This window comes from Zerene cesonia, chromosome 17, assembly GCF_012273895.1.
Source record: "Zerene cesonia ecotype Mississippi chromosome 17, Zerene_cesonia_1.1, whole genome shotgun sequence".
Lineage (NCBI taxonomy): Eukaryota > Metazoa > Arthropoda > Insecta > Lepidoptera > Pieridae > Zerene > Zerene cesonia.
In genome coordinates this window covers 7540088-7566847 of record NC_052118.1, presented here as the reverse complement: position 1 = coordinate 7566847, position 26760 = coordinate 7540088, and the positions used below count along the sequence as shown (strand labels likewise).

Sequence of the window (26760 nt, the reverse complement as noted above, 5' to 3'; positions counted from 1 at the left end):
AATTTAATGAACAGCCATCTTCATATCTCCGCAGAATATTCTTATTGCTTAATAGTCCCTAACATAATACGAATAAATACAATACATTTTCCCTTTCAGATATCAGCACAAGAAAGTAGGCGCAAGAAAAAGGAATACATGGACCAATTAGAGAGGAAAGTGGAGATATTATTATCAGAGAATTCAGATTACAGGAAAAAAGTGGAAACCCTAGAGCAGAAAAATGCAAGTCTCATGAGCCAGTTGGCGGCTCTGCAAGCCCTCGTGACGAGAGGCACTCGGAAGTGACGTCATAACAAAAAAACTAGTGACGTCAAACCGATCTTATCTGCACAGGGACATATTGAATCTGCGTTCTGTATATACCACTTCAATACAAAATTAATCAATTGACGTCACATTGTCGCGGTTGATAGTTGAACGGCAAAATTAATTGTGAAAATGGGTTTTATTATCGCCAGATGGCATTCGGGAAGCGGAATTCTTTTTAGACTTTGTTGTATGTTAACTTTTACTACAGCTTATATTCTTTCACCGCATTTGACGGCTTTGTACAAAAGTGGAAACTATGCAGTATCTATACATTTTTTCTCTAATAATTAATCTACATTGGCCGTAAAATTTAGATTTTCCGTCTGTCAAATCGTCTGTCAACTTTCGCTTCCTAACGTCCGTTAACATATGATAACAGTATTATTGCCAGTTCTTAAAGCTATGTGGTCATATAAATCAGATAAAATCTATGGCTGTGAGAAGTAAAGTAATGGTGTAAATTCTCACAGTTTGCTTATTTTTTGTATAATATTTGACAACGATGCTGTCCCTTAACTGAATGTATATTTATAAGGATGTATATTTTGGATGTAATTTACATTTTATCGAACGTTATGTAGGTATCCAAAGTTAAGGACTGTTAGTTTGAATGGTTGCTCACTATATGTTTAGTAAATAGGTATTTTGTGGTGCTGGCCAATTATACCTGCATTTTGTCTTTAGGTATGGTGCCACAGTAGATATTAATAATATACAAATCAGCGCCATCTGTTGACGAATCGGCGATGAATGAAGACAGGGAAACTTACTGGGCTCTAGGTGAATGTTTACGTGTGTTGTTTGAAATCTCGTAATATATTAGTGTCGAACGGCAAATTATTTGTAAGTCTTTAATATGTGCGTTTATTCAATGTGCAATTAGGTTAAGGGTTTTATTGTTACCCAGAGCGTACGTGCATGGCGCTATGTACTTGCAAGTCTGTTCGCTATATTCTTCATTATATCTTTTTGAACTTTGTAAATTGGCCTAAATATTTATATTCGTTATTTAACGCAAAAATATATACTAGAAATGAAATATAAATTATTCTAATATATTAGTGAAATCGTATTATATACTTAATGTATAAAACATCCAAATGAAATTTTATAAGTGTTACCACAATTTGAACATATAACATCGCACGCTGACATTTTGCGATATTTTTGTAATTTCGTATGAATGTCTTGAGTAACTATTTATTTGTGGTACTACTTCGTAGTTTAATGCGTTTATGTGGGAGTTATCGGGAAATTTATTAGCATAATACAAAGGTAAGGACTGCTCCTTACCGGTTAACATTGAATTCCATGAATTTGCATTTATAGCGAAATGTGTATCGTCCTAGAGATTTAAACACGTATTTAAGATAACTTTAGATGTATTTTACTAACGGACCTATATGAAGACAGATTTGTATGGAAAATGTTTTCGGTTATGTCTAGTCTCTCGTAGAAACCGTAGAATTCTTGTTAAGAAGAGCCTTCATGTCAGTCTGCGCTCTGTATATCGACAAGTACAAAAATGGCATGCCTTCGACGAAAATTACCTTACTTGAACTATCCGTTTAACGTAAACTAATAATAACTACATTTAATTTAACAAATTGTTTGCATCAAATCTGTTCTTATGTTGCTATTTTACTATAACTTCGCATTTGAAATAAAATGGAATCTCGTTGAGTTTTCGTTACGGTCTTGCCAACTTTCAACAATTTAACGCAAGCATTCAGACTTAACAGTGGCTGAATAATATTTAATTAACATTCTCAATAACTGAACATTCCATTCTTCATTACGAGTGACTTAAAGTGAGCTCTAGTACTTATTAATATTATTATTTAACAAATCTATCATCTCCGTACAAAACGATTTTAATAAACGTATCACATAATATATAAAGCATAATCAATGTTACTATTTATTTATATGGTTAACTCTTTCAATTGATCGGCATATTCATAAGTATTTTACAATTTGTGCAATTACCATGTTCTCTTTTACATTATTAGAAAGTTCTTCCTATTTAGTGTATAAGTAAATATTCTATTTATATCGCGCTAACATTATATCGTATATATCCCGCTGAGGGGATAATTTTTAAAAGAATTTATTGAGATATATTTTAAGAGATTTTTTCTAATTAAATTTTAGAAATATATATGTATAAACACAGTTTTACGTGTCTGTCGCTATACGTTTTAGATATCTGTGTAAATTAAATGTATCGTTAGTGCATATAAATGTATGAGGATCAGCAAGTGTGCCTGCCTAAATGTTCACTGACTACCAATATAACTTAAGTATCGATATTTAGAATAGCAATGCGAAAGAGAGGTATCCTCTGTAAAGCTGAAATATATATTAAAAAGTATTTAACTTGTAGGTAAAATATTTAATTCCTAATATGGCATTTACCGTTTACAACAGAGTGATTTGAACGATTTTTATGAATTTATAAAAATAAAAAGTAGTTGATATTTATAACATATAATGCATGTATATGTCAGAGTTAGTGTCGAGGAAAGGTCGACGTAGAAACATAATATGAAATGCCAAACTTATGCATACTTGTTAGTATGGGAGCACCACGTGGGTGGCAAACAGTTTGATCCATTCGAGATTATTTAATTAATCATTTATCGTACACTTTAGGATATGGAGTTTATGAATGTTTTAAAGACTAATATATAAAATTTGTTATTAGTCTCGGGTGGATCACACTACGTCATAGTGCAACGGACACACGATTGTCCTTTTGTTATACATTTGAAGTGTAATTTTAATAATGGTTTTATTTGTTAAAACTATTCTCTGTTACCTTGAGTCATGATTTGTTGAATCGTTTGTTTTATTATTATTTTCAATGACATTGCGGATTACTGTCACCCTTGAGCTAATAAAGCGTCGGATATCGTAAATCGATTGTTTTATTTTTCCTTACACTTTATCTTACTGATTTAAATACCAATTTTCACTGTATTCAATCAATAATAACTTGTATATAATTTCTGTACTGAAGAATAATTCAATCAGGTTTTATAAAAGTCACAAGTTTTGTAATAAAATGATAAATATATAAGGTGTGTATCTTGAATCTGACAAAATGCATTAACTTATAAAGTTATATAAACTAATGACAGTTTTATTTGCTGCAAATACAGATTTTATCAAATCTTTGTGCGTTCGGATTCGTGGGTGAATTAAACAAACACATAGATTTCATTTCTTTATTTCAGCAAGCTTACAAAAGTTTTTAACCAAAACCAATGTAAACAGTACATCCGATTGGGACTAGATTTAACGAATTTAACAACCTTCATATTTTAATTTTACATTTGCATAAAAACTTTCAGTCTTAAAATACTTAAATACATTAATTAATCTTACAATAATTATGATACAAAATGACAATCTTTGTATTTGCATACTATATTAACTACATAATAAATTCATGTAAAATGTAGTATTATTATATGGTTGTTTTATATTTAACCATATCTTTTATTAATGAGCATAAAAATAATAATGTTCCATGCATATTGGTGTCAAATCATTCGTCAATATATGAAATGGTAATATATGAACTAAACATTGGTATATATACCAATGTTTAGTTCAATATGTATATTGAAAATACTAGAAGTATTAGATGCTTTTCCGTTTAGAAAACGAGTCATAAGTGATAAGGCACAGGGCTTCAACTTGAGCACCAAGAGTCGTTTTAAATAATTCTTATAATTCGAGTAGTATTCGAAATGTTCGTTAAAATCGATGATTTTTCGCTTAATTCCTATCAATAATAGGATTTATCTAATTTCTACATTCGTCACATAAAACTAGAGTTGGATGTATTAAAGAATTCCAAAAGATTTAAATTCGAAATTGAGTAAAAGCCGAATCTTAACATTTTCAAAGATGACCGTTAATAAATGATTTAACTATATTAAATATAATGATTCGGTTTATACTTTACATGAATAATGTATGAGTAGTGTTGCCAGATAATCTTTGAAATTAATTACGTATACCTAGGGAATTTTTTATTTACTGGCATTGTCAAGAACCACATAAGAATAATGGAGACTGTGACCCAAACAACCTAGAATACATCAACAATTTCAAAATTTAATTTCATATCAAAATTTTCTCATCCGGCAACACCATTCGAATTCCTCCCAACTCCATCACAAGGTTATGAACACCTTCTTCTTCGCCATAACATGCGCGATGACGACCCACAGCGCCGTACCCCACACCGCTTCGAGCAGCCTAATGGCGTGTGTTCGCATCACAGGTACTTTCCAATGGAAGGGGAACAAGTGGGCGCACAGGGAGTGGCCGACGTACAGCGCGATGGCGTTGAGGCCGGGCGCGCGGAACGGCCCGCCCGCCCACGCGCGCCACGCGTCCGTCAGCGTGTATGTGATGCTGAGGATGGTGAGGGACACCGCGGATGTGGCCAGCACGTACGATATCGACCTGGGTGCAAAATATTGGATGTAAGAAGTCTTTTGTCTATAAGTTGCTTGGCGGGGTGGCTATTATAATATGTAAAATTTGTCACACACACAATTTGTTTGTACTTAGCTACTATGATTTTGTCCGTAACTACTTTTAGGAATAAATAAACTGTTTAATAAAATTTTGTGATATCTTCACAAACACAACACACTGAATAAGAAACTTATAATTTTTAGCTTTTACTTCAGATTCTTCAGAATTTGGCGAGTACTGTATTGTAGCGATACATCGCGCGTTGCATCGCTGTGTGCGCTGTACAGTGTATCGTGTAGTGTAGTGAAATGTAGTGTTGTGTAGTGTAGTGTGGTGTTGTGTGGTGTAGTGTAGTGTAGTGTGGTGTGGACTCACCACAAGCTCTTGTTGACCGGCACGACGCCGTGGTCGCGCGAGAAGCCGGCGAGCAGCGCGGCGGCGAGCGCGAGCGCGAGCGCGGCGGCGAGCCAGCGCGACACGCGCGCCTTGTGCGAGCGCTGCAGCACGGCCGTGGCGCCCGCCTGCACGCCCGCCAGCGCCTGCACCGCCGACGTCAAGCAACCTGCGCACAACTGCACGCTCACGCTCACGCTACTGACTGACGACTCACTGACGACTGATTGACTACTGACTGACGACGCACTGACTACTAATTGGCTATTGACTGACAACTCACTGACGACTGACAATCTATTACAATCCAAGTGGCGTATACAAAATTCGTTTTTTGCAAAAACAATACCGTTAATAGCTTCGATGGAACAATTTCGCAAAAAAACCGCGTTGCCCATATAAAACACCATTGAACATAAATATTTAGCAGACTACCAAATATGACACGAAACAATTGAGACACAGTTGAAGAATTTTTGCGTTTGCGGACTTGGAGTTTGTGCGTTACAGATTTTTATTATGTACAAATTTACATGTTTATAGAACTAAAACACGTTTCTATCCACCGATAGTTTTATTAACGGCCATCCCAGGATTCCGACACAATAGATAGAACAGTTCTGACATTCGCCATAAGGCACTATGATTGAGTATAAAACTTACTTTTATAAATATTCGATAGTATGTAAATTAATCTTTATTGAGAAACCTTGGTCCTATTGCTAGGTACCTGTGTTAAGAGAGCCAGTCATAGAATAATATTTTGGAATTAGAGATAGATATTTTCAAAGCAATTAAGGGCAATTTAATCTACATTATACTACCTTAAGTCGTACAAACTTTGTTCTAAAATGCATTGCAATTAAATCACTTCCAATTAAAACATTCTCCCCTAGTCCCAAAAATCTCACCCAGCAGTCCCTCAGGGTCGGTAGCAGGTCCCCCGTACACCCTCCTGGCGTCGCTGTGCTGGTACATGTGGGATGTTCCCAGCAGCAACCGATCTATGTATCCTGCTGCACCACCACTGCACTCTGGGGCCACCCAGTCGTCGTGCTTACCCCCCGGACCTAGGTAACCTCTGAAATAAAAAAATTATAACCTGAAAAACACGCATTTTCGAATCAACTAAATTGTCTCACTCGATAAAGAGTATATGTGGATATTTAATCCTATTTATTCCTGGCGATCGTGATCAGGATAATAAGAAATCATCAAATTATTCTATTGTCACTGATGCTTGATAAGTGTAGGTACAACGTTTGAATGAAATTTGTCTGTTTGAGATAGGACAAATCGAGTCGAAAGGGACTCATTATAATAATAAAAAATATAAAGTTGAATAAATAAAAAAGGTTTTTTAATTATTTCGCCTTCGATTTTGACCCTAGAACTATTCAAATTTGAAAATTACATAAGAATCGGACCAGCCGTTTCGGAGGAGTTCGGTAACTAAAATTCTGACACGGAAATTTTATATATAAGATAACAAAAAATCTCTCACGCAGGACAGTTCGGGTCGTGCACAATGAATGTGATAGCGCTGTGCAGAGCTATCAGCGCGGCGGCGAGCACCCAGCACCATAGACAGGACAGAATGTCCTTTAGCGCTTGTCCACATGCGCCCTGCGAAGTGATATTATTTGCTTGATGCTTTACCAATATTGTCGTTTATTAAGGACAAAATAATTAAAATAACATGGAAATTGCAATGGATTTTATTCAATTACGATATGTTCCAGAATGTATGAAATAAACATCATTGTGTAAAATTCATTCGTGACTTGGAATTTCATCTTTAGACCCTTTATTAAATACTATATTCTACAACGAGTTCGTGGTGTGCTAATTACTTATGGTTCAAAGATGCTAAGATAAGGATTTTTTAGTCTATATCTTCATTACTACACTAGGCGACAAGGGCACCAATAAACCTTTAGAACATTCTTTTCTAATTATAAAGAGGTCAAGAGCTAGCGAAAATCGAAACTTACTTTAATTTCGGAAAGCCCTACGAGTACATTGTGCGCCTATAATTAATTGGAATTTTAATGTTATCCTTGAAGTTATTATTAAGTTATTTTATTGTGGTTTCTCGAAAAAAAAATATGTGATTTGAAAAAACAATTGATCTCAAACAAGAAATTAGAAAGAATCGCTTACCCGCGGCGGTGTATAATATTTAGGAGCAGTTAGCGCATAGAACCCGGCCGCGATTAGATACGCGACCGCCAGCCGCTGCAATACTCCAAAGATCCTCAATTCACTGAGCATGTTAGACCCATATATTGTGTTCAATGAAATACCGAGTAGAAACATCATAATGGAACGCTGAAACCAACTTGTTTATTAAAAAACTAAGATAATATGAAGGTGTGTACCTAAAACCGCCCGATCTCGTCTCTATGTGTTTGTTTGATTAATTGCCACAAAACTTGGCTTGTTTTGGTGTAATTCAAATCAGATGAGTAAATCTGATTGGGTACTCTATGAATTATAATATTTAAACTGGGTAGCAGTTTTAACTCAAAAGCGAAAAACAGTTATTGTAATAATTTAACGTTTAAATTAGCCGTCTTACGTTAAACAATAGGAAAATTAATAATAACTCTCATACGAAAACAGTCCTTGAGGCCGTTTCCAAGAAACAAAACCAAACAAAAACATTTCCCGTTTATCAAGTGCGGACAGTGAATGGCAAGCGATATTTGCATCGCGTCAAGCATAGTTACTCTAGCATCAATTTAACAATTGAACATATCCATCAAATTGAATGCCTTATCACATGAGGCGTGGACGATCCCGTTATTATAAATTAACCGTATCGGATTAGAAACGAAACCAGGCCGGCATCCTTTCTTTGGGTCAAGCCAATTACATCGGTTTAAAGCAGTGCTTATACACCTTAACTAAATTGTGTTACTTTATAGATACAACATGGGTGCAGGTTCTTGGCTGTACATAAAAGGTTTCTGTGCATATTTTATCGTAGAAAAATATTGACATTTTCTACCAAATTACGAACAATATGAACTTCTCGTTAAATTCAAAATTCCGATATAACAATTAACGATGTCTTTTTTCTTGCATACAATTTAAAATAATGTCTGCTAATACATCACAAATAATCAGCACATCAAAGGAGACAGAGAGAGCGCGCACGCGAGTGTGGAATTCGCAATGTAACATCTCGAAACACTGCATATTAAATGCATCTTTATATCTAACACACGTAGCTTGAGGAAATCGGTGATGTAACGTATGAAAGTGGCCTAATGTCCGTCGTAAACGATGCAATTCAAACGTTCAAATGACGGAAATTAACTATCCTTGACAAAGCATTTTTGTAGCGTCCTTTTATTACATAAATTGTGCACTTATTTTGTTTTTTAAAAAGTAGTCACTTTTATATATTTACGCTATTCTGTTCGGTAAGAATTTTCGGCCATTCAAATACTTCTTAATATATTTTGCTCATAATAGTATTTCATAAGCTGAAAATGCGGTTACTCGAATTGAGAACAAGTTTTAAAATACCCATTGTTATACTACAGTTAAGTTTGACATAACAATACTTTTAAAGGTTAAACCAACCGGCGACTCTTCCTACATTATTGCAAATAAACGACTCGAACGGGTTTGGTCGAGCGCAAGTCAGCGTTCGGTTAGCAGTTATGTAATTTTTATCAAAGCCTCACTAACATTTAAACTTAACAATAATATTTACAATTTATTTTCAATTGGTGCTAGAATTCTTATTTAGCGGTAGGTTTCAGTACACGTTCAATATTCATAATGTTCTAAATATATTTATATACATGCGAATTTACATTCTAAAACTTTACTTAGTAATAGAATATCCAATCTTAAGAACACTTTCGTCAAATTCTATCTAATCTAATTCTACATCATAAAGATGCGAACTGTATGTAATGTAGAGATATCATCGGTCGCTGATCTACCAATATTATCATCAATAATAGCTTTATCAATTAGACCATTATGGATTTACAAAGATAGTTATAATCGTCAAAATACTTTGAAGCCATTTCAGTAAAAATGTATTATCACACGTTTAAACATATTTTATAAAAGTTTAAATTTCCATCAAAGTACGAATAAACTCTGTTTAGGACTCGAGTTTGTTAATAGAAAGCATACTTAGTGTCTGTAATATAGTAGAAACAGAATTTGCCTTTAATTGCATTTTTGCTTCATAAAGCGTAACGTTTCATGCGCAATTGCCTATCCGTAATAACTATAAGATAAATTACATGCTCATTACGTACAAATATGTCGTCATACATTTACAAAAAATAATTTTGAAATTCGAATAAATGCTTATATTTAAAAACAATACGTGTTAAATAAGAAACTGTAAACTCACGAAATTCTTTAAATATTAAACATCTGAAAAACATGAAAATTTTGACCACAATACAATAGGTCACACTCACCCGTACAATATGTATAAATATTTTCCACCTCGGAATGCCCTTAGCGAATGCACTTTTTACGGACAGAGGGACACACACGCCCATGATCCACAAAAACGCGGGAAACACCAAGTCTCCAACGGCCAGGCCGTTCCACGTGGCGTGCTCCAGCCACCAGTAACCCCCCGCGCCGTCGTTCACAAATATCATGAAAACTATGGCCATCCTGAAAGGTAATCGTATTCTAGTGTAACAGGTTTACAAGAAAAACATGTCTACTTTTAAAGCCAAATCGTATAAAATTTGAGAACCTAATATCCTCTTTCTGTTTATCATTATGCTGACGATCCAGCCCGCAAAAAGTATTTATCGTGTCGTTAAAGTATTTAACAGAATCATAACCTTGACGTCTTATTATTCTATAAAAAGTATAGCACGAATTCAAGACGCCTTTACCCGCATATATTATGTGAGTTAAAGTATATAATCTATTCTATACTGTATAAACAAAGGAATAATAATTAGAAAGAGAACTTAAGAGTTTTGATTTTTTATTTGATTTTTTGTTTTAATTGATGACAATTTAGTTCGTCTGTTTCTACATTAAAAATATGTTAAATTTTGACTCTCATTGTAATTTCCCCGTCAGCTCGAAGAATACATAAATAGGAATAAATATTTTATATACAGTGGTCGCTACATAGGCAAAGGTGTGTCTGTATCTAACTAATGCAAATAAAAGAGACGGAAGTCCACTCAAACATCGGGACAGGTATAACTCGTATCAAACCCTTATGCTATTAATAAAGGAGTGGTTTTAATTATAGTTGTTTAATTACACATATTGCCCGCTCAGTTGTTAAACGCATAATACTATGAAACAACCAGTTGTGGATGCAAGTTAGAAACATCGCATATGTTCCGTGGGAACCTAAAAAGAAAAACATTCACGCGAGCAATGATACGCTTAATATGGCAACAACTCTTTTCAATTTTGTATTGATTGCTGTTTGAATTGAATAATTTACTAGGAATACATGATGGATGGCCCATTTTTATAAACTTCATCATACTTTCCACAGAAAATATTGTATTTTTCTGTATAGATATTACAAGCAATAATCAGAACTAAAATAAATAAAAATAAAAGAACAAGTCTAGCAACAGAAACATCTATCTTATCTTACAAAAGCAGCTAACGTCATTCACGTTATTACATCGTTACTGCAGTTTTACGTAATGCTTAACAATAATAGTAATACCAAAAAACCAACCCTCTAAATGTATCCAGAGCACGTAACCGTTGTTGTATTGCAAGCTCCTTGTCTCCGTACCGAAGCTTTGCGGATCTTCTCACCCTTGACATTATTAACTTCAAAATTCCGTACACCACCCATACTCCGAGCAGTATTCCCAGTAGTAGGAGCAAAGCTGTGACAAATATTAAATATTAACGCCTAGAATAGTTCTCGCCAATCAACTCCTTTGACAACTATAACACATATATTAGTTTATATGTTGGCAGAGAAGCTGGTGGGTCGTCTGATGGTAGGAAACCCGCACTGTCCATGATCATTAGAGAGACTTTACGACTCTGCAAATAGATTGCTAACTTTTGTTTGAGGGCAGAGAAACCAAACCCAAATGTAAAAAAATTATAATAATATTAATCATATAATACACTCATTGTTTTAAATTAAATTATGGTAAATAACAAACAAAATACGCCTGAAACAACCTAAAAAATTCCTTAAATTTTTTAGGGATTTGGCTTGTACAATATTATCTTGAATATATCAAACCTCAAGTACACGATAAGTAAGATGAATACTATATCAATTCATCATCACGTACATTATCACGAAAAAATTCATAGATATTGCATTTTGAAAGTGACTTTCAAACTTGTCACAGCTGGGAATCATCACGGTACATTTATGGATCTTTGAAAATATGGAAATTTTAAGTATAATTTGTGTTTTTAGTTTAATTAGTAATGCGTATTCCGCACAAGTAAGAGTTGACCCATTAGTGTTAATTGACCAAGGACTTGTAAGAGGCTTAAAATCCAGCGATGCGAATTATTCAAAGTTTTTGGGAATACCGTATGCGCAGGTGGATTTGAACGATCCTTTTGGTGTAAGTTTTTTGTATATTACCTATGATACTGTTATGTGTGTTGACTTTTTATAAAAAAAAACCTTTTTAATTTAAATTAAAACTATTGTTGTTTACTACAATTCTACAACGTATTTCGCTGTTACTCAGCCGTCAGATAAGATAAAAAAAAATCATATAATATAATATACCTTTTATATCAGAAATGATATACATTAACATATGTTTCAGGCTGCGCGTCATCATCCCGGATTCGGTGAGGAAATATTTAACGCATACGATGGTTCCATAGAATGTCCGCAAACCGTAAAATCATCAATGCGATCAGATAGTGGTGCAAATGAAACATTGGATTGTTTGCGTTTGAATATCTACGTTCCTGCAATAGCTAGTTCACAAAATCCGTTGCCAGTATTAGTATGGATTCATGGGGGTATATATGCTGTTGGTAGCGCAAGTCATTACGATCCCGAAAATCTAGTTAGAAAAGGAATTGTCGTAGTCACAATTAATTATCGGTTGGGTCCCTATGGATTCATGTGCCTAGATGTACCGAATGTTCCCGGGAACCAAGGTCTTAAAGACCAATATGAAGCCCTCACATGGGTTAGAAGAAATATACGAGCGTTTGGTGGTAACCCTTATAACGTAACCATTGGCGGGCAAAGTGCAGGTGCAGGATCTGCTTTACTTCATTTATATTCCACTAAAGACAAGCTCTTCAATAAAGTAATTGCTCAAAGTGGTACTCCTCATAAACCAGTTTCATTTGTCAACGCGGATATTGATGTCGCAAAAAAATTGGCTTTACACCTGGGATTCAACACCACAGATACATCTGAAGCGTTAGAATTTCTCAAAGATACACCACACAAATTAGTATCTGGCGCAGCTGCAGATTTGAATTTACAATTAAGGCCATGTAAAGAAAGATCATTTAGTGGAGTGGAGAACTTCATAGACACGGATCCATTTTCTCTTTCAAATGCCAAGAAAGTTAAAGGGACGCCAATATTAATAGGTCAGACTAGCAAAGAGTATCAAGGCTCTCATGCTAATGAAGATGATGAATACTATAAGCCCAGTATATTTATTGATACTTTAAAAGAAAGCTTTTATTTAAACAACGAACAAATGGAAGAAGCTGCACTAATTGCTCGACATTTCTACATTGGTGACGAACCAATATCAAAAGATTTATTATTTGAATTAAACACATTTTTGACGGATTTCCTTTTAAAACATCCCATAGAACGCACTACTGCTAACTTATTAAAAGAAAATGCGAAACCGGTTTACCAATATGAATTTCGTTATGTCGGAGATAGTGAAAAAGACGAAGCGGGACACAACGAAGAATTGAAATATCTTTTCAAATACGGCGGTGCTGTGGAAGCTAATGAAAAAAATCAATTACTCACTGATAGAATTTCAAGAATGTGGTCCAATTTTGTAAAATATGGGTAATAATTCTTTGACTTTTTCTTGTCATTAAGTGGCAACTTTAATATTATTTTTATTTTGATTAGGTACATTAATGTTGTATTTATAACCATGCTGTTCTATTTTTTTTCAGAGATCCAACGCCTGTGATAGACGATTTATTGCCTATCAAGTGGAAATCTGCGGGAAAGGATGCACGACCATATATGATTATTGATTCTGATCTAAAAATTGAGTATCGAATAAACAAGGAGAGTATGGCTTTCTGGGATCTCTTTTACAAAGCTTACGGGCACTATAATATTTACACTAAAGATTGCAGCTTTTAAATTTCTAATATACTGTATTTACTATTGTATAAACGTCATGTAAATAAATGCATTTTCTATTTCCATTTATTTAAATATAATAAAAGTATAATAACTTGTACTACGAAAGTATCTAAACATAAATTTTTTATTAAATTACCAACGAAGCATCGGAAGTATCGTGAAATTCCTCGTGTTTACCAACATTCCAAGACAACAGAATGCATGAGACATTTACTGTAAGTAGGTAGGTACAGACTTGCAAGATATAATTGAGCAGTTAAAATATCCTGTCAACAACCGTAGGTTGTAAGCGGATAAAGTTCATTAAATCGTTGAACCCGAGGTTGGTAGAATTCAATACAGGATCTCCGCCTACACCACAAGATGATAATCGTTATTGTTTAATTGACAAGAGAGTTCCGAGGCGAATTCATTTCCTTCTTATAATTTTTTTAAGATCAAAGGAATTGTTGGAATGAAGACAGAAATTAATTAAAGATATACAAAAGAGATACGTTTCTTATAAAATGTTTGGTTGATTATGTTTTAATCCATAGAACACAAGGGATTGTTGGGATTGTTGACGACAGCCAAATTAATCATTTTATAAACACTCATATATTCATCACTTATACAACTTTTCACTATCGTTACCATAATATAAATAAAGGTCGATTTTACATAAACCACAACTTTCGCTATTTCCAATACGTGCATCTGTTCCGCTAGAATTTCTTAATTTTCTCTGTCCCTAAGTGCGTGACTGCGACGCGCTTGTGATCTCATTATTTTACTCGACACAATCATTATTTTTAACTGTATCATTGTAATCTTTCCACACGGCTATAAATCTAATGTGTTACTTTTTTGTTCTGTGCAGTCTATTGATTGTTTTATGGATTTCATTAAGGCAAACTTGTAGGTTATGTGAACGACTCGTAAAAATAATTTACCTTATTTATCAATCGACAGAAATAAAATGATGAAGAAAATATTTATTTAAGGAGCCAATATTTCAAGGGAACTCAGGCAGAGTGAACTATTTTATATACATCTATATTACGTTTCCTTTGATTTAGCGATATAGTACTTAAAAAATGAACACAATTTGGATGAATATAAATAATTACTACATAGTTTAAAACAAAATCGCTTAGTATTAAATCTTTAAAACGATGCAACGGATTTTGATGCGGTTTTGTGAATAGATAGAGTGATTCAAGAGGAAGGTTTATATGTATAAGAACATCTATTAAGCTCCTCCCAATTTAACACGTGCGAAGTTGGGGGCAATAGCTAGTATCTATATATATAAAACAGTTCCAACGATTACACACATTTAATAAAAGCTGCCAGTTGAAAGCACTGACCTCCATAATTTGCATGCAGGAATACATTATAACTCAATATAATATAATATTATAGTTGCTCGACCAGATGACACTGCCCCACTGATCTTGAAACATATCTTTAGATTATTTATATTTTTGTCATTGACTACGGCTTTGTAACACAAATGTATTATTAGAATGAGCAAGATTGGATGAAAATATATCATATGCGATTTTTTGAAGTAATGAAAACATCAGAAATGTCCACCTCTTAATTTTTTATATATTTTCTCTGCCCTGTAAAAATTATTACAAAACATCACCCTAATTACATCCTTTTTTAATAAAACCCTGAAGAGTAAGCCTCTACATAAGTCATACATAAGTCATTACAACAATAGAAAAGAATCAATGCAAAATTCATTGTAACTTCATCATTCTAAATTTTAACAAACATTCAAACAATGCATGATTCATTTCAAATATAATGTAAGATATTCTTAAATGTCATGTTTTCTAACAGAAGCTAGTACCAGTACACTATAAAAGTTGAGATTGTAGATAAAATAAAATTGCCATCAATTGTTGAAGCAGGTCAAGAGCGAGATAACGTCTTCGGATATCATGTTAAATCTAGACAAGGGCGAAATTGAATATTTTTATGTCAAGGGTCTCTTGAGGACAACGGAATCAATTTTATTATTGTGAATTTGCATTTTACAATCGTTATCTCTAAAGATGGTAAGGACGATAAATATTGCGACTGTAAAATGCATTTTTATGTTGAAATCCGTCCATTTAACAAATTTAGCTTGTTTTATAACATTAAAAAAAAAAATGTTAAATTTAGCAATACTTTTATATTTATGTGATTTTGAAAATTGCGTAAACATTTGGAATTACATAGTATTATATAAATGTACTCACGCATATAAATATCGACTGGTTCCCTTGTTGTTCTCACATCACACCCATCGCTGGTTACATTCAAAGTATAAACTCCAAATTCTCCCAAATATGGCCTCAATTGACAAATCAAACCCCTAAAATAAGAGTAAGATAATTGATAAAAATTATAAAAATTAAATAAAAAATTTGTATCATAAATATTACACATGGGACGCACTAAATTTAAAATTAAATGTTATCATTTTGGCGCGTTCTGCATTTAAAATTGAATTTTTTGTATCACCAGTTTTTGTTTTTTTTCTTTCATAACCAGAACTAATTATAATAAAATGTCTATAAAGGTTACATATGCGCTGTATTTATTGAGAGAAGGTAAAAATGTATTTATTTCAACAACAATGTATGTGTGGTAACAATGTGTGTATTAGTTATTAATTACTAATGGATTAAAAAATATTTTGATATTAAATGTTGGATAGTTAAGTGTGTAGAAAAAAACGTGAATATTGATTTGATGAGAAACCTCAATAAAAATTCCACCTCAGTAAACAAGACCCATTAAACTGTCTTTCAAGATTGTAGAATGTCTATGAGAGCTGTCAACTAGAGATGCCACGAATAGTTGATTGGCCGAATACCGAATACCGAATATTCGGCAACGCTGTCGGCCGAAGCGCCGAATATTCGGCCACCGAATATTCGGCGCGGCACCGCACGAAATACATGCTTGTCGGGGGCGCGTTCGCTGGAATAAGACAAGTAAAAACCTGTTTTCCTCGTTGCGTTGGCGCGGCAGGAGATCGATGGCTATTTGTTTCAATTCAATTGCGAGTAAATCACGTCAAGGATAGTCGCCTAGATAGGAAGGCCGAGCCTTACAAGTGGTGGTTAGCAAACGAAAAACAATACCCAAACATTTCGAAATTTGCTAAAGTATATCTTTCTTCTCCTGGAAGTAGCGTGTATAGTGAGAGGTTATTTTCTGAGGCTGGTATCATTTACGATGAAAAGCGTAGTCGTTTGCTACCAATAAATGCTGAAAAGCTTGTTTTTATCCATCACAACTTACCACTGATCAATTTTAATTACTAAAGAGTTGTAATTTGGAAATAAATAGATAATTTTGAGTAATATGATGTGTCTTTTTTTCATTGATTTGCTATTCGGTATTCGGCCGAATAGTACGTATTATTCGGCCGAATACCGAATAGTTGAAAAGTGGCCGAATAGGCCGAATACCGAATAGCTGCCGAATATTCGTGGCATCTCTACTGTCAACCTAGAAATGGAAAAATTGCGAGACACGTTTGGAAGTAAGTATGTGTCTTATTTTTTCCTCGCGCATTTTAGATACAGATTATTCTTAATAATATTAAGTAGAAGTGACTTTCTAATTACTCTGCAAATTTTACCAAGTATGTTTCATGTTTCGCGTTTTATATTTAAATAAAAATATACCATTACGTACACAATATATAATATTATAGCTATCTACCTATACTTAAAAATACTAGGTCCTATTTACTTGGTTTTAAGTAGCTCGTATCATGGATATTAAATGCTATTTTGAGACATAGTAGTATACTATAACTAGTCTTTATATGAATAAAACTCACGTAGTATTCCGAACACTCATATAATCTTCAGAAGTGTCCATATAAACCCTCCAGGTGACTCGTTTTGCGGTATCCACGACCCACCAGCTCTCAAACCCAGCTGATATGGACTTCTGGAGCTCGAAAGGACACTATAAATAAAACATAGCTTATAACTTATATATAATTAAGCACTTTAAAACCTAATAGAGTACAATAAATGTTTCTTTTAAGATCATAATAAGTTACAATTAAAATAAATATGTACTATGAAATAATCTATGTTACAACTGTATTATTTTAAAACGATTGTTTTTTCATTGCGTGTAACCAATTTATTTAATGCGCTACAAAAGGATTTGCTAAAATATTACGTGGTTTCTCAGCGTGGCTTGGCATTTGGTATCGAGAAGAAAGGTGTAATTATGTAAGAGTGTCTCAAAAAGGAGCGGAATTCGCGACCAGACTCGAAACGAGTTGCGGCCGTACCGCCAAAATAACAAGCAAAAAATGTATGAAAATATAACACTGCCTGGTAATTACATAAGAAGATATTACGTGCAGTAAATTCAAAACTCAATGACACAAACGGGATGATCTTTATGTTCTAATTTGCGGTACATAAATAAGTTAGATATTATACATAATTAAATATTGATTAAGATGATCTAGTATTGCAATTTGGACTGTTATTAACTACTACTACTTCAAGGGTAGCGAAGCGAAAGCGTTAGCGCATTTATCAGAGTAGAGGCTAGGGCGACGTAGTAACTAAATAATAATTAAAGAGCGTGGTAGAAGAGCCATCCAGTTCTATTATGCATTAATCAATTAAAGTTTAGGTGGCGGTATTTTAAAATTATTGTTATTTACCTACTTCATTTGTACTTAGTATGAATATTCGAATGGCAGATATTGATATTTTATAGCACGAACATGTAAAAATAAACATAATAATTAACAGATATTAGCCAATATTTCCAAGCTAACTGTTACACAATTCCAATTTCTCTACAAACGCTCGCGTGATCAAAATATTTGACACACATACCTACTAATCATTACATCTCTTACACACTAGTTATAGCGTAAATGAAATCAGTACAGTTATGAAAAAGTATACACAAACATTAATTCACTGTTTTATTTCTTAAACCATTGTCGATCATCTAATGGCAACGAGATATGGACATATACGAACTAAAAACCTACCAACTGTTATGCAAAACTTAAAAGAAATCTAAATTATTTTTCATCATCGTCTGAGATAACTCAATTGATGTGATTGTTAAAATCGTATTTAAATAGATTTAATGAAACTAGCAGGTAATATGCGCGCTTTGTAAGTTTAGCGGTAGCTGGGAAATAACGTTTATATGATTGGAATAAAAAGATAATTAGGAATGTTTAATGAGGGGTTACGTGATTTCCCTGGAAAATCCCTTGACACGTCATTGACTCCATCAATCAAAGGGTGAACGCACTTTATTGTGTGATAATGTGAACATAATGAAAACGCAAATATATAAAAAATTGGCCATATTATTTTTGAAACTTTATGTATTTTGGATACAAACATTTGTATAGTATTAATCAATGGGAGAAAAAGCTCCATTAATTTATACCCACGAATTGTAAAAACTGCACTTACATACATATCATAATAAACAATATTATTTATTGCAGTTAAAAAAATAAAATACATATCTTATAAGAAATTAATTTGAATGTTATATTAGGTACTTTCAAAATAATGCACGCGACTTGAAGGTTATTTGAGAAATCGCGCGTGTTATAATTGTAAGTACAAGTGTAAGAGGACGCGGTTGGTTCATAATTTAGCAATTAACTCAATATTCTAACTGCTTAATAATTAACAATTATCAGTGTGAATTAAGAAAATTGTTTTAGTTCCTAGTTATTATTTTTAGTTACCTTCATATAGGGTATTTTAAATTTAAAATTCAAATTCAAATTATATAAATAATATTTTATAATTATAAAAGTAACTGTTAGATAGGTTCCCAAGCTGTATAAACATGACCTGTTTGTAATTGTAACTATAAAACTTAGGTGTTAACGACTGGATGTATGTTAATTGTTAATTATAGAGTTTAAAATCTAAAAAGTTAAAACACCTATACAATTTTAAAGAAGCTTTTTAATTGATCGAACTGTGATTGAATCTATAGATGCCTAAATTTAACGATGTATGAATGAAATTCGCTTTAGTTACATCACTCGTACCTCAAGAATGGCTGATTGGATTAAAATATCTATCCATGAGTAATAACCTCACATAAAAATTAATGTTAAAGTCAAATGACAATAAACGATTATTTAGTTTATTACATGAAAAATTAAGGAAAGCGTCAAAACTAACTTGAATGTTGATTCGCAGTGTCGCTTTGAATATATTATGAAAATGAGTAGCACATTACCATTTCATTTTGTTGGATAGGAAATAAAAAGTGATTTCGTAATAAGACGTAATTTATAGTTATACAACAGTTGTATTTAGAAAGAGAAATGTAATTCAAAAGTGGAGATTGTAATAGCGGCACAAGCCATCATTTAACAAGTACCCGTTTCATTTAGTGTTCGAAAACATTGCTTTTTCAGAAAGAGATTGTCATCTTTCCCAAAATTACCTATTTCAAACTTGTGTTTTAAAAAGATTATAATAGATATTTTTTGATTTATAAATTGATCTGTTCCTTTAATAATGCTACTTTTTTAACTTCATCTAAGTAGTCGAAAAATAATAAAATATAAGATAATACACATTTTCACTTATAAGATATTCCCGTAAAATCAAGTTAGTTTGTTTTCAACAAACTAATTTGTTTTATGTTATAGGGTTAGGGTTGCATTGCTGTGTTTTTGCCTAGGTTCTATTAAAATACAGATGTATTCAAATGTATTAGCTTAAACCGTTGAAGGTTAACGCTGAATTCGTGACTATAATTATACAAACATGGTATTAACACTGAAATACTATCTCAATGTTTCCAATCACTTTCCTCCAATTTGAAGTATATTCCTAAACATACTTAAACGTTTAAATTTATTTGTGTTAAATCAACGTATTTTATTTTTACAACACAATAAACGATTTTTATTTTTATTTATGTTTGCTTTATAAAACTTGAGAGTACAAATGCGTATAGTATCAAAAAAGTAGGTAATATTTTCGTTTAGCTTTGTATTTTCTAGTATAATGTAAAATATCAAACAATAAACCTCAGCACGGTATATATTATTATATCTCTTTTAAAATATGGTATATGAAACGATGTAATATCCCTATTATATATATTAATATTCTGGGAACAATGACACATTTTTTCCTTATATCTCAAAAAGCAATGTTTTAGCACAAAATTTAATGTTTTATGTACCTATAGTTTTTTTCATTAATATTACTTTAGTACCTAGTATAATTATTCTACTTAATTGTATAAAACCTAAGAATGTTGTTTTATATTTTTAACATACCAATCTATAATCATGTAAAACGATCATTGATTAATTGCTTATTACAAATGTTATATCGTGCTTTTGTAATGACATCTTTGTTCTAAATATTATGTTCCTTATAAAAAAATAGCGCGATCGATATTGTTTATTTAACACACATTTAATACTCTTTTTAAATATATTCTTTCATATTTATAAAGCACTAGACGCTCGTTCCGGCTCCGCACGGATATCAAGATTCCTGTATTTTACCAAGGAAGCATTTAATTAGGACAAAAAATAAACATATCATCCAATTCAGTTCATCTGTATACAAAATATTATCAAAATCCATTCAGTAGTTTCAACGTGATTGACGGACTTACATACAAAAAAAAACAACCTTTCACATTTATAATATTAATGATAAGTGTTTTTTACATATTCATATAAAAATGAATTTATCGTTTCAAGGAGATTGCAGACCCTCCAGCCAAACAAGGGCCAATATCGCGAAGCGAGTCCTGTCTTTATTTATATCGAAGCTTTTAGTACCATTTCTCAACAGTCACAAATAATGATTCACTTTACAATATAAACAAAGAGCACTGATATCTACATTTGCTGAAAAGTGCCGAGATTAGTAAAGTGTTTACATCTATTTTCAAACGAAGGACGTAGGTTCATAAACCTGTCAATAGATTTTATGGGTGCTTACCAACACTTATGTTTTATTGTTCACTATTAATTATAATACATCAATTACACGTAATGTTTTACGTAAAGAGAACATAATGCGTTTGTATAGAAGCTAAATTCAATACTTTACTGACTTACTCTAAAACAATCATCAGAAACACTGTACACGGCGACATTTCTATCAGCCTCCCCGATCACATATGCTTGATCCATCATCAAGGAGCTGATATTGAGCCCCTGGAACTCCTCCACGCCGGGGTCTTCCAACCACGAGCGCACCACATCCTTGTACCACTGCCAGGTATCATTCACAGCCGCTGACTCATTCATTGTCGCACTTTTAACGATACGCGCGATGTGTGTCTTTATGAGAACATTTCGCATTCACTTGTGAGCGTCTAGGCGACGAGAGAAGCGGACTTGCACTGCCGGTATAACCGGTGTCGGTCGCAAGCCGCATCGAGACTCATGAGCCAAGACTATAGGCTTTCTACGCGAAATAATATCCGCAAACAGAATGCGTTTACGCGCTCGTTACATTTTCCAACCGTGGAAATCGATTGATTAAATCAACTGTGTCATTGGAATTGCACATATGAAATGGATGGTTAAAGCTTTGATTGAATCGATTCGTACACGTGTTGACCCTTCATCTTATATTACGACCTAGACCTACAGTTTGATGCTGGTATAAATGCTAAAGTAACTCTAACATCTATCCCATAAAAAGTTGTTAACCGATTTATCATTAACTTGGTAGAAACAGACTTAATGGTATGGTCTAAAAGCGTGAGGTAACAAATATGTCCGTTCATAACTTTAAAAAAAAACGGATAAAATATTTAAATAAAAAAGTTGGTATGCGCAAGTCGCACGTAATTTTTGCGTTACTCGATCTTGCACTTGACCGACTTTGTTTAATAAATCTGCACAATTTAATTGATACGTGATTATAAAAATGTATTTAATTTAGTAACTCGTGTGAGTAAATGTTATGTTATTATATAATTACAACCTTGATTATCTGCTTACAAAGATAATAAGTATAGAAAAAATACTTCTAATATTTTTTTGTGGTCTTAGCCTGAAATTATTTTCTTAATTGTGGGAAGGTTATTAACAGGATATTGACACTTAGCAAAATTCACTTACAAAAATATATTTAGCTCCTACTGCTGCCGTATATAAAGTAACACTTCACCTTGTACCTATTCAAAAAAATACCTATTCATAAAAAATCTAAGAGGTGGATCCTTTATCGATTTCCTTGCATGAAAGAATACTGTTTTGATTATTATCATCATAAATATTTAATTAAACGTGTATGTAGGGCAATTCAATTATTTAATCAGTTAAATGTTAATTATTGCATTATTATGTTTCATGCATTGTCAATAAGTTAATAAAATATTGTTGCAGTAAGTTGATACATACTAATTATCTTTCAAATTTTTAAAGCAGCCGTTTTTATTTCTTATCCACAAATGAAGACCTACTGATAAAAATATGGGACTTTTCCAAAATTTCATCTAAGTATGTATATATTGTAAGTATATACAGGATATAGCCAAATACAAAGGCATAGATTTCATACAAAAGTTTTCTGTTATAATAAAATCTTACCGAAGGTCCTCCTGTCAAGGTCCTCCCTTTTTAGGGCGCCTATGAATATAATGAAGCAAAATTATGTCGCGTGCAGAATTCCATTGCTACGGTCTTATATATGCAATACATGCTGGCCTTTACAAATTATCAGTCGACCTTCTGTATTTAAGAAACTTCATCAGTAGTCCAGTTCTTAGCTCATTTGGCTGTCGTATTTTTAGTTTCTGTGTAAAAGAGGTATAATATGTTTGTGTTGCTGCTTCTGTGTCTAGGACACACTAATGCTATGTCAGATACGGGCCCTCCGGATGGTTTCATGTCGAATTGTGAGTTTGAACTTTATTATAATTTAAATAAATATTCGATTAGAGGAATACGTAACGTATCTAATAACGATAATATCTCTTACATTTGTTGCGCTCATCGTTCATATTATTGTTGCTTATTTTCATTTATTTCCTTTTAAGTAATCCAAAATTAATCACAGTTTTCCATTTGCATCGCTAAAGCATTATTATGGTTTTTTTTTTGTATGCAAAAACATATTTAGATCAAAGAAATCAGTTCTCTACTCCCAGGTCCCGGAATGGATCGTAATACAACAATGTCAGAAAAGACAAAGGACTCCCTCACGGTACTGGTGATGTGGCCCTCTGAGGGGTGGTTCGGTCACGACGAAGCGACTTGCAAGCTCAGCGTTGAAGACGTAGCTTGTGTGAAGGAACACATAGATTTGAATAAAGAAACATTGGTAAGCCGAAAGTATATATATACCTATTTCTTATATTTTTAACTCTGTCATTTATTTATTAAACAATCAAAAGAACGAGATAAATGTTGCGGTTATTGCTAAAGTAGGAATACATGTAGTTAAATAGACTGGTCATCCTCTCTATATTCAGGTTTTGTTTGTCATCTTAAACAGTCATGAAATATTCATTAGAAATTGAAGTAGCGGATAAATAGTCCGTGTAATATAATAGTGGACACTTAATTGAACATACAATAACTAACAAATATTTACTACTTATTAATATTTTATTTTTCGTTTTTAGGTTTTTATTAGTGGTTATTTAGATGCATCATTTTCGCCGATCGTCCAAACGATGGTGCAACCTTACCTAAAGAGAGGAAAGAATGTTATAGTTGTAGAAATCTTTCCCATCCTGGTACGAACTTATCCCATGTAAGTAATATTTTAAATATCAAAAATATCATGATGAACTATGTATATATACCTACCGAGTTAAATAACGTAATGAATAAATCGCATTTACTGTACATTCAATTATTTAATTTCTAAAATTTACAAGAAAATACTTAAATACTCTTTAATATTAACCTCTGTGGATATCGTATCGATCGTGTTCTATAAGCCCTTTCATTTTGTTAATTGAGATAACGAACATAAAATAAAAGGGCAATTAAACCTTTAAGTGTACTTATGTGCAAGGTAACAATTGATATAACAATTACCTATATACTTAAATGCTAAGTTCTTACCTTCACTTTTAATTACTTATTTGATTCTAAAGAATTATTAAACTATTCCTTATTAGGTAGCAATAGAAATAGGTTTTTGAGTAAGCAAAACAAAGTTTAGAATTTTTTTTTAATGTTATTTAATTAAGGACGTATGTGCCTACTTACGCGCCTCAATCAGCCCCTCATTTTCATCAATGGCTCTATTAAATAAGAGGAATGTTCCAATATACAACCCATGTGAAAAGTGTGCGTTAATATATTATGTAAACTGCAGCTACCTATGTATTTTCAATTGGTGGAAAGAAATGTACAGTCGTCACATCAGTCCGGATCTCTTATAAAAGTTACATTTGATATTGTCTACACAATAAGAATTATTTAAATACTCGTAACATTACATGTGACAGCGCAGCTCGTCTTACCAAGCCGATGGGTCTCATTCTTGGGGAGTTCTTAGCAGAACTGACTCGGCTCGGATTGCGAGCACAAAATCTGGAGATGCTTGGTGGAAGTTTGGGAGCTCATATCGCTTACTACGCAGCTACTAAATACCATGAGTTGACAAATTTAAAACCCGCAAGGATAACAGGTTATGAAACATACTATTTAATATTTATTCATAATATTATGATTAAATTTTGTTTAGAACGAGGTATGCTCTATTTTAACTTGTATACCTAAAGTTGGGATTAAAAGAGAGTATCCGATTCTGAATTATACCATACAAGTATGTGATTGCATGCATAGGAATGTGGATTATTGGGCATGTTTATTTTAAGTTCTCATCATTTTTAAGGAAATAATTTTTTTCATTGTATCACGATAAAGAAGCAAGAATACTAATTAGACATAGCTAGTAACATAAGAATTAAGATGCGAATATGATACAACTGAATGTGTTACGTAAAAATAAATGGAATATTAAAATTTAAAAAGAAACATTGCAGGATTGGATCCAGCCGGCCCCTGTTTCCGCAATCTGCCTCGTAACGAGAGGTTTAACTCAGACGCCGCGCACCACGTGGATGCGCTGCACACTAATATTGACGGCTTTGGGATCGCTGATGCTGATGCTCACGTTGATTTTTATGCTAATGGAGGTAAATCATCAGTCTCCTCTCAATCACATTAAATTATTCTAGAAAAATTATTTATAGAAAACAAATAACATAAAATTAACACTGTATCTAACGATGTTCATTTGCATTTTTGTACCAAATAAAGAAAAATAAAATAAAATAAAAATAAATTAAGTGTAAAATAAATTATGTAGTCTATGGCAAATTCGTTTAACATTCATACCGCGTGTGAAATCGAATCACCTTTGGTTCTAAGCTTATGCTTTCACTTTTTACAAAGTTCCTCTATTCGATTATCATTACATAGCATAAAAGTTGTTTTCTGCAATCTGTGTGGCCTTACGCTTAGATATTTAAAATTACGCCGCAGATTTTGATGGGATGGTGCAGTAAAGTGATTTAAGAGGAAGGTTTATGTGTATTATTGCACCCGTGTGAAGCCGGGGAGGGTCGCAAGTACTCATATAAATATCTAGAAATGCTCAAGTCATTACACTAAAATCAAGGATGTACTGATAAAACAAAAAAACAATTTCAGGTGAATACCAGCCATACATGATGGGCACTTTCATCATGCCTTGCTTCCTCTTCTGTAGTCACGTTCGCGCCGCTCTCTACTGGATCATAGCTCACCAAAACCCGGACAAATTCTTAGCAGTTCAATGCGATACGTTACATGACGCGCGACACGGAAATTGTTACGATAAATATACCAAAAGCAATGTTCTAGGCCCGAATACTAACTTTAGCAGACCTGGTATATACTATCTACCTACTACGGAAACACCACCCTATTATCTCGGGGTAAAGGGATTGAAGCCAAGGAAGTATAGAGTTAATAACTATTTATTGAAGACTGCCCCAGATAAAGATATTGTTATTTGATATAAAATTGCCGTTTTATTTGTAACCCGTCTACAGTTACGATAAAAATAGTGTCCACTATTACTGAATTTAAAATAGTATTATAATTTTTATCTGTGACTCAGTCACGTAAAACCAAGAATTTTATATTCAATTACTAATTAATTAGCATTAGGTACCATCTCTATACACACAAAATAAGCATCGATAAAGAAAGCTTTAAA

The 26760-nt window shown here is 33.0% G+C and overlaps 4 protein-coding genes across 5 annotated transcripts in view; 3 read left to right on the top strand and 1 right to left on the bottom strand.

The window, feature by feature from the left end:
- The window catches only part of LOC119833684 (cyclic AMP response element-binding protein A), an 86119-nt gene extending 82886 nt beyond the window's left edge, over positions 1-3233 (top strand). The window contains exon 7 of the mRNA XM_038357815.1: positions 100-3233. Within this exon, the coding sequence (XP_038213743.1) occupies positions 100-288 (189 nt within the window). The 3' untranslated portion in view covers positions 289-3233. The remainder of the gene's footprint in view (positions 1-99) is intronic.
- A 1116-nt stretch (positions 3234-4349) lies between these two features.
- On the bottom strand, positions 4350-21933 carry LOC119833663 (heparan-alpha-glucosaminide N-acetyltransferase). The gene is made up of 10 exons (XM_038357784.1): positions 21642-21933; positions 17367-17497; positions 15769-15884; positions 10913-11069; positions 9660-9864; positions 7366-7533; positions 6707-6828; positions 6114-6283; positions 5185-5371; positions 4350-4794 (listed from the first exon to the last, which is right to left on the bottom strand). Exons 1-10 carry the CDS (start codon positions 21885-21887, stop codon positions 4500-4502), a joined length of 1797 nt encoding a protein of 598 aa, XP_038213712.1. The 5' UTR covers positions 21888-21933; the 3' UTR covers positions 4350-4499.
- Positions 11841-13525, top strand: LOC119833664 (esterase FE4-like). The gene has a single exon (XM_038357785.1). It carries the CDS (start codon positions 11979-11981, stop codon positions 13221-13223), a length of 1245 nt encoding a protein of 414 aa, XP_038213713.1. The 5' UTR covers positions 11841-11978; the 3' UTR covers positions 13224-13525.
- Positions 21934-23291: 1358 nt separating the features above from the next.
- LOC119833646 (lipase member H-like) lies at positions 23292-26564 on the top strand. Of its 2 annotated transcripts, none has more exons than XM_038357747.1 (6): positions 23292-23434; positions 23687-23859; positions 24164-24294; positions 25001-25182; positions 25541-25693; positions 26211-26564. In XM_038357747.1, the coding sequence occupies exons 1-6, from the start codon at positions 23353-23355 to the stop codon at positions 26555-26557; spliced, it is 1068 nt and encodes a 355-aa protein (XP_038213675.1). In that variant the 5' UTR covers positions 23292-23352; the 3' UTR covers positions 26558-26564. The 2 variants fall into 2 exon arrangements, with proteins under 2 accessions (XP_038213675.1, XP_038213676.1); XM_038357748.1 differs by having other exon boundaries at positions 23673-23859.
- The last annotated feature ends 196 nt before the right edge of the window (positions 26565-26760 follow it).

Bases quoted from the DNA above. Each gene is read 5' to 3' on its own strand.
- LOC119833664 (XM_038357785.1), top strand. From the start codon at position 11,979: ATGTTTCAGGCTGCGCGTCATCATCCCGGATTCGGTGAGGAAATATTT.
- LOC119833663 (XM_038357784.1), bottom strand. From the start codon at position 21,887: ATGCGAAATGTTCTCATAAAGACACACATCGCGCGTATCGTTAAAAGT. The intron at 11,070-15,768 runs GTGAGTACATTT...TATTTGTCACAG, and splicing joins ACCAGTCGATATTTATATGC to CTTTGCTCCTACTACTGGGA. The intron at 9,865-10,912 runs GTTGGTTTTTTG...ATTACCTTTCAG, and splicing joins GCTCTGGATACATTTAGAGG to GATGGCCATAGTTTTCATGA.
- LOC119833646 (XM_038357747.1), top strand. From the start codon at position 23,353: ATGTTTGTGTTGCTGCTTCTGTGTCTAGGACACACTAATGCTATGTCA. The intron at 23,435-23,686 runs GTGAGTTTGAAC...CTCTACTCCCAG, and splicing joins GGATGGTTTCATGTCGAATT to GTCCCGGAATGGATCGTAAT. The intron at 25,694-26,210 runs GTAAATCATCAG...AAACAATTTCAG, and splicing joins TGATTTTTATGCTAATGGAG to GTGAATACCAGCCATACATG.